This window comes from Oncorhynchus mykiss, chromosome 15, assembly GCF_013265735.2.
Source record: "Oncorhynchus mykiss isolate Arlee chromosome 15, USDA_OmykA_1.1, whole genome shotgun sequence".
NCBI lineage: Eukaryota > Metazoa > Chordata > Actinopteri > Salmoniformes > Salmonidae > Oncorhynchus > Oncorhynchus mykiss.
This window is the reverse complement of record NC_048579.1, coordinates 47,523,959-47,539,754: the sequence shown is the minus strand read 5'-3', so window position 1 is coordinate 47,539,754 and position 15,796 is coordinate 47,523,959. Positions and strand designations below refer to the sequence as shown.

General features: G+C 42.5%; 1 protein-coding gene across 4 annotated transcripts in view; it reads left to right on the top strand.

Moving 5' to 3' along the window:
* The window catches only part of gramd4a (GRAM domain containing 4a), a 66,292-nt gene that overhangs the window by 19,293 nt on the left and 31,203 nt on the right, over positions 1-15,796 (top strand). For 3 of the 4 annotated variants that reach the window (XM_021563382.2, XM_021563381.2, XM_021563380.2), the window contains exon 3: positions 2,646-2,766. In XM_021563382.2, coding sequence (XP_021419057.1) covers positions 2,646-2,766 — 121 coding nt within the window. Of the gene's footprint in view, positions 1-1,608; positions 2,314-2,645; positions 2,767-15,796 lie in introns of those variants that run through there. The other variant, XM_021563383.2, reaches the window with a different exon arrangement.

Sequence of the window (15,796 nt, the reverse complement as noted above, 5' to 3'; positions counted from 1 at the left end):
CCTTTCCAAATCATGTCCAATCAATTTAATTAATCACAGGTGGACTCCAAGTTGGAGAAACCTCAAGGATGTTCAATGGAAGCAGGATTCACCTAAGCTCAATGTTGAGCCTCATAGTAAAGGGTCTGAATACTAATTTAAAGGATTTCGTTTTTGATTTATTAATTTGCAAAAATGCCTTCTGTTTTCGCTTTGTTATTATGGGGTATTGTATGTAGATTGAGAAACGTTTAATCAATTTTAGGCTTTAATAATGTAACTGTGGAACAAGTCAAGGGGTCTGAATACTCTCTGTGTGTGTGTGTGTGTGTGTGTGTGTGTGTACAAAACATTAAGAACACCTGCCTTTTACATGAGACTGACCAGGTGAATCAAGTTCAAAGCTGTGATCCCTTATTGATGTCACTTGTTAAGACCTGTTAAAGATGCATTTTTAAGCCTTGAGACATGGATTGTGTTTGTGCAGTTTCCCATGTGTATCAAGAATGGTCCACCACCCAAACAACCAGCCAAATTCTGTGGGAAGCATTGTAAACAACATGGGCCAGTATCCCTGAGTAACACTTTCAACTTGTTGTAGAGTCCATGCCCCAATGAATTTAGACTGTTCTGTTGGCAAAAGGGGGGGAGGGACTTGATATTAGGACAGTGTTTTTTTATTTTTTTTACACACACACTGAGTGTACAAAAAATATTTAAATATTTATAATTTAAAAAAATTATACACAACAATTTAGGCAACAGGGATCTTGATCCATGAGGGGAATGGATGTCTGGTGTAACCTAGAAGCTTGATCTTGACATCTAGCCATCTTAGTTAGCAAATATATAGCTAGAGCACTGAAGTAGATAAATTAGTTGACACGTCTTAGATTTCATGGGTGGGGGTGTCTTTTATGGGTACCGTTGAGCGGTATTGTAAATCTTACTGTCGATATTTCAAAATAGTCCGTTATACGGTGTAAGCCTAATCATTCTATGTTTTCTGCCCAGGAACAAACATGAGACCAGCTCAATGCCAGCTGCTGACTTTCTAGTAATTTTCTGAAAAACAACTTTCATAATCATAGAAATAGAAGCATAGAACTGAGGGGGAGTAGACCTGAACAGTGGTTTTGTAAATGAAGATGCCCGTAATATGCTTCCCCCATTCATCCAGAGTTTGAGAAATAACCTTTTTGTTGGGCTACGCGGCGTCCTAGTTCTTTAAATTCCTGGGCTCTGCAACATAGACACCCCCCCTGCCCCCCCACCCCAACACACATGCTGTGTTGTCGTCTTAGGTCTCTCTTTATGTGGTGTCTCTCTTGTCATGTGTTTTTGTCCTACACTTTTATTCTTCATCCCAGCACCCGTCCCCGCAGGGGGCCTTTTGGTAGGCCGTCATTGTAAATAAGAATAAAAGTTGAACGAATAAAATCATCAAACACACACACTACTGCTCGTTCCTCAGTGCTGCAGATACTCCATGCTAGTTCTGCACTGCTGCTTCTTTACTCCTCAGGACCAGATCACATGACCTGGGTGTTTACTTCCTGTTCCAGACGCACCCAGTCTAGCCCCTTCCCCTCTTGTTTCTCTCTATCCCCCTTCTCAAATCAACTCTCTGACATTTGGGCTACAGAGTGAAGGCTCTCTGTTTTAGTTTTTCATTCATCTCACCGTCTTTTCTCTTCATCCTTTGTTAATCACTGGCTGCATCCCAAGTAGGGCATCTTTAACTCAATTCCTTTCGCTCTTCTCATCCCTTGTTCTCTCTCTCACGCGGTGTTTGTCTCTCATGCACTTGACAGGCAACATAACAGATTAAGACACGCTGCAGTCAGGAATGCTGCAGGGAGAAGAAGCTGCTGCAGTGTGTGTTCGGCTTTATGTGTGTGTTGGCCGTGACTGTCTTTGTCTGTGGCAGGAGCCTCTTAAAGGGACACCCTGCCTGCCTTGGTTCGTTGGCGGCTGGTAAACCTGCAGTGGCTCAGAATAACTGCAGCTTCCACGCTTTCCTTCTCTCCTCCCCTCCTTTCATCCTCTGTTGCTTTCTTTAACGCAATCCTATTTCTGTCGCTTTCTCTTGACATCTTTTTCATCTAGTGATCCTCTCCCCCCTCCACTCTTCCCCTCTTTCACCATCTCTCTCTCACCTGGTATTGGTCTGGTAATCTATGGAGTAATGCGGTGTCGTGGACTAAAGCCATGAGTCAGTTGGGGGTAGAGAGTGGTTGAGTCATCAGTGTTGCGTTTAAACTAGAGGACAGTCAGTCGGTAGGGATCTCCTCTGCAACGCTTTTCAAAACGGGAGGGAAACGCACTGGCTGTGTGAGTCATCATACTGGAGATATAGCTACTCCGCCGTGTGTGTGTGTCGGTTTTATTCATGCATGTTTTAATGTGTGTTAAGTCGATCTCATGTATTTTTTTTAACGTGCGTTTCTTCTGTGTGTGTGATGTCCTGCCTGTATTAATGTTAATTTAGCCTCTTGGTGTGTGTGTGATGTCATGCCTGTATTAATGTTAATTTAGCCTCTTGGTGTGTGCGTGCGTGCAGATGAGTTCTGGGGCTCTCACCATGGAGCCCGCCTTTCAGGACTTCCAGTGTGTGTGCGTTGATATTACGTCTGTATGAACGTGCGCTTCTCCTCTGTGTGCAGGCGGGTTCGGGGGCTCTCAACATGGCTGCAGCCTTTCAAGACTTCCAGAGGAGCGAGTCGGACCGGCTAAACGAGGTGAAGGGTCATCTAGAGATTGCCTTACTGGAGAAACACTTCCTACGTGAGTAACCTTAACAACCCCAACACACGTTTTAGCTGCTGTAGCTTTTTATTCGTCCTCCGTTGCGATCTGCTTGTGGACATGAATTGGGGGAGTCTGTGTGACAATGGGAGAGGCTGGAGGAATGGGTGTTGGGATGGGGACGAGGGTGGTGGAGGGATGTACGAGGGAGTTGGGAAACTGAGGCTGAGGGGGAAGCTGAGGTTGAAGCTGAGGCTGAGGGGGAAGCAAAGTAAATTGTGCTGATTCATGTTCATACTCTAACACACACACCTCTGTGCTGGGTCGGCCACTCTCCTAATGCCTCTGGCCAATGTGGCTGCCCTGCCCCATTAACCCAACTCAGGGATGGGTACATACTGTACCAAGCCTATGCTGCTGTAGTGTAGCACGTCTAGTGGCCTGTGCTGTGTGTGTGTGCAGTTTTTCCATCCACAGGTCTGCCAGTGTGCCTCTGCATCCCTGAGAGTGCGAGTATGCATTGCTGAAGCTAACACGCGGGCTAAAACTGTATGGCTAAAGCCTTTAAGGCTATATGATATGGCTGAAGCTATAGGCTTGAAGCTATTGCTAATTGCCAGTGCTAAAGCTATATATCCAAAGCTATATAGAAGCTAATACCTGTACAGTGCTAAATATACACTCCCCTAGTAATTATTTGGATAGTGAAGCCAAAATGTTTCATTTAGCTCTATACTCCAGAATTTTGGATTTGAGATCAAATGTTTTATGTGTGGCGACAGTACAGAATATCACCTTTTTTTTGAGAGTTTTTCATACATACTGATTTTAAAAAAAAATAATAATAATTTGTAATTTATTTTTTAGAAATGAAAGCACTTTGACTCTAAGTCCTGTTAAATAAAACAGCACACAGAAAGACTTCCATAATTCATAAATTACCAACTGACTCTGTAGTGAGAATGTAAGCTAATTAAAAGCAAGCTAATTGCAATGCCTCATAAAGATTCACATTGGTTAAAGAGGATGGGCTATCAGCTGATCATTCATGTTGTTGATTATATAAATCTACCAGCTATGCTGTCCCCTCAAATGTTTGTACTTGATTTTAGTTTCTTCTGTTGCTGACGTGCCTCTTACCAGTGGCAAACACCCCATTTTTATATATATTTTTAATTTTTAATATATATATATATATATATATATATATATATATATATATATATATATATATATATATATATATATATATATATATATATATATATATATATATATATATAAAAACAATTTTTAATGGTTGATACATGCCAACAAATCCACTACACAACACTAAACAATACATAAATTGCACTATAATGGTGACAAACTGTGCCCGCAAACTGTTATGGCCTACATAAAGCTGTCTCTTTTCAGCACCATGGATTGACTCCTTACCACCTCTACACCTGGCTATCAGCCTTGTCTGGCATTGACTCAGTTCATTCAGCCTCATTTACTGCCTTTTTAAAAAGACATGGCTACTATGGCTGACTTGCCTAAACAAATGTGTTTTCTACTGATTATTGAGATTTAGAAATTATGGCCCGACAAGCGCATAAGAGGCCATCCGTAATTTCTATTAATACATTAATGAGCGAGCTAGGATGGATGTAGTCAGTATAACTATTTGTTCAGCACTTTTGAAATGTACAGCGACAGAATATAGTAGTTCTCAGAATATACAGTTCTCCCTGTACACCAAGTCAGAACAGTAGGATAAATAAAGGGGGCATATAAGCAGATAATGAAAGCTCTTACAATATTAGATTACATTTTGCTAAAACAGGCTATAGGCTACCTGTGCACCACCAAGTCAAAACAGTAGGTGAAACTATGAGGGGGAAAGGGACAAAATTATTAGGGTGAGGCACATGGGGCTTTCAAGATGCTGGGAACTCGGGCGGGGGGAACAAGGTTGACTCATGACGTCAGTGATCTTTAGGTCAGAGCTCTAGAAAGAGGCCAGAGTTCTCAACTTGGATTTCAGAGTTTGATGACTGTTAAACATTTTGCCAGTCGGTACTCCAGTTGTCTTCAACTGTAGTGTATTAAAGTATTTATTTCAAAGGTTAGTATTTTGTTCTCATTCCTAGCACGCAATGGTTACATCAAACTTGGGACTCTACAAACTTGGATGTTGGATGCATATGCAGTTTGTTTTTGTTTCGGATTATGTTGTGTCCAATTTGAATGGTAAATAATGAATTTGGTCATTTTGGAGTCACTTTTTTATTGTAAATATAAAAATATGTTTCTGAACACGTCTACATTCAATGTGGATGCCACCATGATTACGGATCATCTCTGTTATGTATACGCTGGGAGTCAGAAAGCAGAAGGTGAGTTTTTTTAATAAGGAACAGATGCAAAAGAACAAACATGGGATGCGAACTGAACGTGGGAGACAATAATACCCAAGGACTGATTTAACAAAGAGGGCTAAATAATCAGGGAAGTGCAGGTGTCCATAATGAGGGGGTGCCAGGACCGGTGGTTAGTAAACTGGCGACATCGGGCACCGGAGTGGAACTAGATGTGACAATCGTGAATAATGAGGGCATAAATATCATAACCACCCCCAAAAATGCTAACTGCCTCTGTTATTAGTAATGGTGACAGGTTCGCATGTTTTTGGGGGTATGATCTTATGACACCTTCAAATGGGGGGACTATGCATAAAATGCTTTGACTTCTAAATGGTTAAATGTATTAAAATACCCCTAAATAAAAGGTGCCATTCTGTACCTTTGCCTCATACAGTACCAGTCAAAAGTTTGGACACCTACTCATTCAAGGTGTTCTTTATTTTTACTATTTTCTACATTGTAGAATAATAGTGAAGACATCAAAACTATGAAATATAACACACATGGAGTCGTTAAACAAATCCAAATATATTTGAGATTCTTCAAAGTAGCCACTCTTAGCCTTGACAGCTTTGCACACTCTTGGCATTTTCTCAACCAGCTTCACCTGGAATGCTTTTCAAACTGTCTTGAAGGAGTTTCCACGTGCTGAGCACTTGTTGGCTGCTTTTTCTTCAATCTGCAGTCCAACTCAGCCCAAACCATCTCTATTTTGTTGAGGTGAGGTAATTGTGGAGGCCAGGTCATCTGATGCAGCACTCCATCACTCTCCTTATTGGTCAAATAGCCCTTACACAGCCTGGAGGTGTGTTGGGTCATTGTCCTGTTGAAAAACAAATGATGGTCCCACTAAGTGCAAACCAGATGGGATGGCGTATCACTGCAGAATGCTGTGATAGCCATGCTGTTTAAGTGTGCCTTGAATTCTTAATAAATCACTGAGTGTCACCAGCAACGCACCATCGCACCACCTCCATGCTTCACAGTTCGAACCACACATGCATAGATCCGTTCACCTACTCTGCGTCTCAGAGGCATGGCGGATGCAACCAAAAATCAAAAATTTGGACTCCTCAGACCAAAGGACAGATTTCTATCAGTCGAATGTCCATTGCTCATGTTTCTTCTGCCAAGCAAGTCTCTTCTTATTGGTGGCCTTAGTAGTGGTTTCTTTGCAGCAATTTGACCATGATGGCCTGATTTTCACACAGTCTCCTCTGAACAGTTGACGTGTCTGTTACTTGAACTCTGAAGCATTTATTTGGGCTGCAATCTGAGGCTAGTAACTCCAATGAACTTGTCCTCTGCAGCAGTGGTAACTCTGGGTCTTCCTTTCCTGTGGCAGTCCTCATGAGAGCCAGTTTCATCATAGCGTTTAATGGTTTTTGCGACTGCACTTGAAGAAAATAAATTCCACAAATTAACTTTTAACAAGGCACACCTGTTAATTGAAATGTATTAGAGGTGACTACCTCATGAAGCTGGTTGAGAGAATGCAAAGCTGTCATCAAGGAAAAGGGTGGCTACTTTGAAGAATCTCAAAATATATTTGTTTAACACTTTTTTTTTTTTTTTTTGGTTACTACATGATTCCATATGTGTTATTTCATAGTTGTTGATGTCTTCACGATTATTCTACTATTTTAGAAAATAGTAAAAATAAAGAAAAACCCTGGAATGAGTGTCAACTTTTGACTGGTATTATAAATATGTAACATTTGATGTCAAATGACGTCAAATCCAAATTAAATGTTTTTAGCTAAAGCTGATATGGCTGCCAGGTGTATCCTGTTAAGTTTTTCTTATTTAGGTCAATTCTGTTAGCAGTTTAATTATTTAGCCGTAGTCCCCCTCAGCCCTGTAGAGGGTCCTTATGAAGACCCTGTTACACACACACACACACACACACAGATGGATGAGAGACTCGGTATCTAATAACAGCACGGTCTCATCACCAGTACTCATTTAGACAGACCAATAATGTCCCAATGAATGTTGTCTACAGAGTTGAGTGCCATTTGTGTCGTTGGTACTTAGCCCACTTTTTTTTGTGGGGGGGGTCAGGGCAATTTGCTCTTTCAAGTTCATTCTCCTGTTTGTGTGGGATCTGTATGGAGAGGTGAAGTAGTTAGAGGGGAGGTCTATCTAAAAGGTAATCTGCATATATACTTGACATACTCATGCATTATTCACCTCTGCTTTGTTACCAATGACAGTCTTCCATAGCTGATGTTTGAGTTTAGTGTTTAGCATGTTATAGAAGACGGTCCCAACATGGCAGCCTTGCCTTGCTGAAGGTCAGAATAGAGATGTTGTGTTTAGTCCCTGGCCTCTCTACACACTTCATACTCAATGGCAGTAGGGGACTGTTGTGTTCGTGAACTGGAGTGAATCTGTTTCTGGGTTATACAGGTCCTGACCAGGCCCCTCTGCTCTCTTTCTCTCATCCTCTACCCCTCTCTTCCTCCCAGTGTAATTGGACCAGTAGGAGCGGTGAAGCAGGAGAATCCATTAGCAGCTAAATGGACTTTGCTCTGTTCATTCTTGCTTTCGGTTCATCTCTGCTTTCTGTTCTGTTCATCTCTGTTTTCATCTCTGCACAGTTCAAGTGTGGGGAGGTAGTGGAGCAGGGCGAAGAGAGAGAGAGAGAGACAAGCATATGGGGTCTGAGTGGATGAGATTTAACTTGCTCGTGGTTAGATTATAGCATTGCCTATAGTTGTTCTGAGGCCCCAGTCTGAACAGCTGAAAAAAACTCACGCCACTAGACAGGCTAATATGCTACTAGAACTCTCAGGCAATCTGTACACGTGTTAAAGAGATCAATCGAACTCAACTAAAATAATGGATATGCCATTGAAAATGCGAGCGGGAAAGGTTGCCCCCCACCCCAGCAAAATTGGCCTATATTTTAGACTATTCTTTGTGTGTTTCACACTATGTTGAGAAAAAGATCTGACGGTAATGCTTGTTTGGATTTCGACCCCAGTACATGTTCATGTCATCGTCCCCATTTAACTGCATTACACTTGGACTGACTACCACCACTGATTTCGGTATGCTAGCTCTGCTACCAGCTTATATGAACAGGAGTTAGCACTTAGGAGTCATTTCTTCTAAACCTGAAAAGAGACACCCTTTTTAAATGTTGTGCTGTGATAACGGCTATAGATATAGATCTATATCTCAGACTGTAGTAACCACATTGTGGGCCTGTTACAATGCATAGATTTGTTGAGTGTGAGCCAATCTGGCATCCTATCAAATCAAACGAGATTGTGGACTACAGGAAAAGGAGGACCGAGCACGTCCCCATTCTCCTTGAAGTGGAACAGGTTGAGAGCTTCAAGTTCTTTGGTGTCCACATCACCAACAAACTATTATGGTCCAAGCACACCAAGACAGTCATGAAGTGGGCACGACAAAGCCTATTTCCCCCTCCAGGAGAAAATATTTGGCATGGGTCCTCAGATTCTCAAAGTTCTACAGGTGCGCCATAGAGAGCACTGGTTGCGTCACTGCTTGTTACGGCAACTGCTCGGCCTCCGACCTCAAGGCGCTACAGAGGGTAGTCCGTATGGCCAAGTACATCACTAGAGCTAAACTGCCGCCACTAGAGCACCAAGTCTAGGTCCAAAAGGCTTCTCAACAGCTTTTACCCCCAAGCCATAAGACTCCTGAACAGGTAATCAAATGGCTACCCAGACTATTTGCATTGTGTACCAACATTCGTGTCTAGTTTGAGAAACAAACATCTCATAAGTTCAACTGACAGCTTCATTAAATACTACCCGCAAGACACCCGTCTCAATGTCAACAGTGAAGAGGTGACTCCACGATGCTGGCCTTTTGGGCAGAGTTGCAAAGAAAAAAACATCTGACTGGCCAATAAAAATAAAAGATTAAGATGGGCAGAAGAACAGACACTTGACAGAGGAACTCTGAGACTGGTGTTTTGCGGGTACTATTTAATAAAGCTGCCAGTTGAGGACTTGTGAGGCATCCGTTTCACAAACTAGACACTAATGTACTTGTCCTCTTGCTCAGTTGTGCACTGGGGCCTCCCACTCTTTTTATACTGGCTAGAGACAGTTTGTGCTGTTCTGTGAAGGTGGTAGTACACAGCGTGGTTTTAAAAAAATGTTTTATTGCTTCTTTAACCTACCCTTAACAGTTTTCATCTGTGCTAACATAATTGCAAAAGTTTTCTAATGATCAATTAGCAGTTTTAAAATGATCTTGGATTGGCTAACAACGTGCGATTGGAACACAGGAGTGATTTTTGCTGATAATGGGCCTCTGTACACCTATGTACAGTTGAAGTCGGAAGGTTACATACACTTAGGTTGGAGTCATTTTTCCACCACTCCACAAATTTCTTGTTAACAAACTGGTTTGGAAAGTCGGTTAGGACATCTACTTTGTGCATGACGCAAGTAATTTTTCCAACAATTATTTACAGACAGATTATTTCACTTATAATTCACTGTATCACAATTCCAGTGGGTCAGAAGTTTTCATACACTAAGTTGACTGTGCCTTTTTAATCAGCTCGGAAAATTCCAGAAAATTGTCATGGCTTTAGAAGCTTCTGATAGTCTAATTGACATCATTTGAGTCAATTGGAGGTGTACCTGTGGATGTATTTCAAGGCCTACCTTCAAACTCAGTGCCTCTTTGCTTGACATCATGGGAAAATCAAAAGAAATCAGCCAAGAGCTCAGAAAAATTATTGTAGACCTCCACAAGTCTGGTTCATCATTGGGAGCAATTTCATCTGTACAAACAATAGTACGCAATAGTACGCAAGTATAAACACAACGGGACCACGCAGCAGCCATACCGCTCAGGAAGGAGACCTGTTCTGTCTCCTAGAGATGAATGTACTTTGGTGCGAAAAGAGAAAATCAATCCCAGAACAACAGCGAATGACCTTGTGAAGATGCTGGAGGAAACGGGTACAAAAGTGTCTATATCCACAGTAAAATGAGTCCTATATCGACACAACCTGAAAATGCCGCTCAACAAGGAAGAAGTCACTGCTCCAAAACCACCATAAAAAGCCAGACTACGGTTTGCCACTGCACATGGGGACAAAGATTATACTTCTGGAGAAAAGTCCTCTGGGCTGATGGAACTGTTTGGCCATAATGATCATCGTTATGTTTTGAGGAAAAAGGGGGAGGCTTGCAAGCTGAAACACACCATCTCAACCATGAAGCACTTGGGTGGCAGCATCATGTTGTGGGGGTGCTTTGAGCAGGAAGGACTGATGCACTTCACAAAATAGATGGCTTCATGAGGCTGGAAAATTGTGGATATATTGAAGCAACATCTCAAGACATCAGTCAGGAAGTTAAAGCTTGGTCGCAAATGGATCTTCCAAATGGACAATGACCCCAAGCATACTTCCGAAGTTGTGGCAAAATGGCTTAAGGACAACAGTCAAGGTATTGGAGTGGTCATCACAAAGCCCTGACATCTGCCCACAAATTTTATATAGGACTGAACTAAAAAAGTGTGTGTGAGCAAGGAGGCCTACAAACCTGACTCCGGAGGAATGGGCCAAAATTCACCCAACTTATTGTGGGAAGCTTGTGGAAGGCTACCCAAAACGTTTGACCCAAGCTAAACAATTTAAAGGCAATGCTGCCAAACTCGATGCTAATTGATTGTATCTAAACTTCTGACCCACTGTGAATGTGATGAAAGAAATAAAAGCTGAAAAATCATTCTCTCTACTGTTATTCTGACATTTCACATTATTAAAATAAAGTGGTGATCCTAACTGACCTAAAACAGGGAATATTTACTAGGATTAAATGTCAGGAATTGTGAAACTGAGTTTAAATGTTTTTGTTTATGTAAACTTCTGACAACCTAGATATTCCATAAATAAATTAGCCGTTTCATTTACAACATTAACAATGTATACACTGTATTTCTGATCAATTGAGAGAAAGCCAAGAGTGTGCAAAGCTGTCAAGGCAAACAGTGGCTACTTTGAAGAATATAAAACATATTTTGATTTGACACCATTTTCGTTACCATTTTGGTTTCTACAATGTAGAAAATTGTAAAAGTAAAGAACCATTTGAATGAGTAGGTGTGTCCAATGTTTGACTGGTACAACAGGGCCCAAAAATGGTGTTCTATGTAGGGTATAGGGTGCCATTTGGGATGCAACACCCCTCACTATATGAGATGGAGAGTCAGTGAGGAAACAGGCTTGTCTGTGGTGATCCTGTTTGTTCTTGTGTTGCCTGATCATCTTTATCACATTGATTTATTTATATTGTCAACTTATCACTCCTTCCATTTCAGTTCTACAGGGACCGTTTTCCCAGTGCTGTTGTAGCACTAACCGTAGTCGTTGACACAATGAAGGTTTGTAGAGTGCGCCGCCCTATGGGACTTCCGATCACGGCCGGTAATGACCCATAATGACACAGGCTGTAGTGACGCCGCAACACTGCGATGCAGTGTCTTAGAATGCTGCGCCCCTCAGGAGGGCAGGGCATATATTAAATGTTTTTTGTTGTTGATTATTTCACATGTAGATGTGGGAAGCTAAAAATGCTAGCTAACTTGCTATTTTGTTTTTAGCCAGGCTGCCAGCTTGTTACTGCTAGCAAGGGAAGGCAACTCTTCCTTGCATTCACAAACTGAGCTGACAAAGTTTCTATCGCCCCCTTGTGAATGGGAGTGGGACCGGTGTGCATATCACGTTACCAAAAGGTGTCTGCTGCTCAAAAAAGTCCCACTTCACGCACGTACATACATACATACATACATACATCAACTGAGTGAAGCTTGTCGTAACATCCTCTTCCTCCTCTCATGTTGGGTCAGTGGGTGTGTTGCGATGCTTGACAGACAGAAAGAACACCTGGTCCCTCTCTCTCTCACGGCGTGTGTGTGTTACATTGTTGCTGTGTCACTGTTGCCCTACGGTAGCTCCTGGCTCTCAGAACAGATTAGTACAGTTTAGATCTCGCTCTCTCTGTCATGGCTGAGTCAACCTCTCTTCCCTACAACCCTCTCACTTCATGTACCCTGTGAAAAATCCGACAATGTCTCCTAGAACGACAAAGCACTATCGATACACAGGTGCTTGTTTGGCTCTATTATGACTGGTTACGGACTGAGCTACTCACGACTTCCTAGCTAGATCTGTGTTTTACGTGTTACTCGTTGTGCAGAAGAGGAATCTCAGTACTGTCGTTGGTTTGGTTTCCACTGCTTTGCAGCCTGTTGTGTGGTTGTCCGGGGGTGTGTCTACTTCATGATTCTGAAGCATGCATTCTGCAGGCAGATACCTCCTTTAAGCATAAAGTACTGCAGATAACGAGACATTGCACAGTGGATGTTTACATTTATATAAGGAGTTTAACTCAATACATGAAACATTAGGCAGCAACAAGCAGGCCGCAAACAAACAGCATCCTCCTCCATCCCTATGTCTTCTCTCCAGCTATTTACAGTGGCATGCATCTCTCTGGTTGTCAGCAGGCTAATACTGTAATTATGCTGTTTAGGACACAGCAGTTAAACTATATTCAATACGTTATATGGATGATATAACATGGGCATATACCGTCAGCAATAAAGTCATATTCATTTATATAGAATATAATTGTAGTTCTTTCAGTCGACTCAGTTCTCACTATGGGTCATTGGTTAAGCCTTGTTCAAGCACGTCTAACAGGCCAATCTATATAACACCCCGCAATGCTATGGTTTCTTCGCCACTTCACAAGTCTATTTGGTTACTAGCTTGTTAAGCAGCTTTCTTCAGAATACTAGCTCTCTAAACGGTTCCTTTTGGTGTGGATTTGGTATTTTATTAGGATCACCATTTAGCTGTTGTGAAAGCACCAGCTACTCTTCCTGGGGTATGCCACCCACCATAGAGCGTTGTGGCTTCTTTTCTATTTTCAGGAACTTCAGTTTAATTTGACTGATTTTCAAGTTAGCTTGTTAAGAGCGCTTTTTGTAGACTGCTAGCTACAGTACACCTGTTGCCTGGCATGCATGCAATTAGCATTGATAGCTCGCTAGCTCCACTCCTTTAGCATCCCGCCTATGGGTTTCCACTAGTTTTAGAAAATTTTACCTGTGGTCTCTAGCTCACCATCGGTTCCCACCGTTCAGAGTTAGCTGAACATTCCAGTGTCTTCGCTAGCTAGTGGGCTAATGGCACCACAGGTGCTTTAGCTCTCAACTTCTGCGCTAAACCCCCATTCAGTTTGTTTGGCTAACATGAGCAGCGCTGTTTCTTCTTAGTGTGTTACGCCACCATTGAAGCACCATCCCTTTTTTAAATTCCCCTGTAGAAGATGACCTAGCTGTTTTGTTTCTACCTCGTGCTACTTGGTTTACAAACCGGGTCACTATTCTATTTTTCACACGACGGCTAGCTAGCTATCATCACTCAGTTGAAGATAACCAGCTAATTAGCTAGCGTCCCTGTTAGCTCTACTTTCACTACACCGAAAGTATAAAGACTGCATTTATTCCCCACCACCCTGGTAAATAAAGCTGTCATCTTGCATAACTGACTCAAGCTCACGTTACCCCGTGTCTCTCAACTTCACGCTGTTGTAGCAGTGTGAGTAGCTAGCTATCTACCCCCACGGTAATTCCATTTGCTTTCGTCCATCCGGTCGAAACGAGATGTTGACAGGCTTACAGTCAATTTGTCAGGGAAGGGGGAGAAAAAGCACCCAAGCCTAGCAAAGCTTGCCTTTCAATTGTGGGTATGATTCCCACCGGCTCTGTGCTACTTGCCTCGGCGTAGACCACGTTTTCGCGGCTCTCGCTAGCTCTGTGCAATGCGCTAAGCTGGGCCCTGGTGTCATTTAAATGTAGAGTACAGCACATGCACACTTCCATTAGTCCACAACATTTTGAGAATGTTTACTTCTGAACAATGTTTCCTTTATTATCGCCACTTCCTGCCATAATGTTTCTGTCATAACCTTGTTGAGCTCTAAACTCGTATCTTTTGTTTTCTCTCACCTTTATATAACCAGGTAGGCCAGTTGAGAACGAGTTCTCATTTACAACTGCGACCTGGCCAAGATGAAGCGAAGCAGTGCAACAAAAACAAGAGTTACACAAACACATGTACAGTCAATAACACAATAGAAAAATCTATGTACAGTGTGTGCAAATGTAGGGAGGCCATAGAGGTGAAATAATTACAATCTAGCAATAACACTAGAGTGATAGATGTGCAGATGATTGATGATGATGTGCAAGTAGAGATACTGGGGTGCAAAAGAGCAAAAGGATAAATATGGGGATGGGTGTGCTATTTACAGATTGGCTGTGTGCCGTGATCGGTAAGCTGCTCTGACAGCTGGTGCTTAAAGTTAGTGAGGGAGCTAAGACTCCAGCTTCAGTGATTTTTTTATTTTTAATTGCAATTCGTTCCAGTCATTGGCATCAGAGAACTGTAAGGAAAGGTGGCCAAAGGAAGTGTTGGCTTTGGGGATGACAAGTGAAATATACTTGCTGGAGCACGTTCTAAGGGTGGGTGTTGCTATGGTGACCAGTGAGCTGAGATAAGGCGGGGCTTTACCTAGCAAAGACTTATAGATGACCTGGGTTGACCTGGCCAGTGGGTTTGGTGATGAATATGAAGCGAGGGCCAGCCAACGAGAGCATACAGGTCGCAGTGGTGGGTAGTATATGGGGCTTTGGTGACAAAATGAATGGCACTGTGATAGACTGCATCCAATTTTCTGAGTAGCGTGTTGGAGGCTATTTTGTAAATGACATCGCCAAAATCAAGGGGCGGTAGGATAGTCAGTTTTACGAGGGTATGTTTGGCAGCAGGAGTGGCGGCTTTGTTGCGAAATAGGAATCCAATTCCAGATTTCATTTTGGGTTGGAGGTGCTTAATTTGAGTCTGGAAGGAGAGTTTACAGTCTAACCAGACACCTAGGTATTTGTAGTTGTCCACATTCTAAGTCCGAACATTCCAGAGTAGTGATTCTAGTCGGGTGTGGGCATCAATCAGTTGAAGAGCATGCATTTTGTTTTACTAGCACTTAAAAGCAGTTGGAGGCCACGGAAGGAGAGTTGTATGTCATTGAAGCTCGTTTGGAGGTTTAAGTGTCCAAAGAAGGGCCAGATGAATACAGAATGTGTCGTCTGCGTAGAGGTGGATCAGAGAATCACCAGCCGCAAGAGCGACATCATATATACAGAGAAGAGTCGGCCCGAGAATTGAACCCTGTGGCACCCCTATAGAGACTTCCAGAAGTCCGGACAACAGGCCCTCTGATTTGATACAGGGTTCTGTGTGTGTGTGTGTGTGTTTCTCTAACCCAGTGGGATGTAGGGCAGGGCAGCAATAGAATAATATTGATCAGTCAGCCAGCCAGTCAGTCACCAACAGAACAGAACTAACTGTCCTGTATGGAATGTAGTTGGATTGTGTCAGGACAGCAGTGACATCAACAATAGCATGAGGTATGGTGACATCGGGGTCACAGTAGGGTGGAGTTTGTGTCTATCGTACAGTGCCTCTGTGACCTGTAGGGTCTGTGTTGTTTAATAGATTGACCCTGTGTGCATGGGCTTTGCATGTGTGCTGGGGTTAATAGATCAGCCAACCAGTCTCTGACTGTCCCCACCTACCGATTTGACCA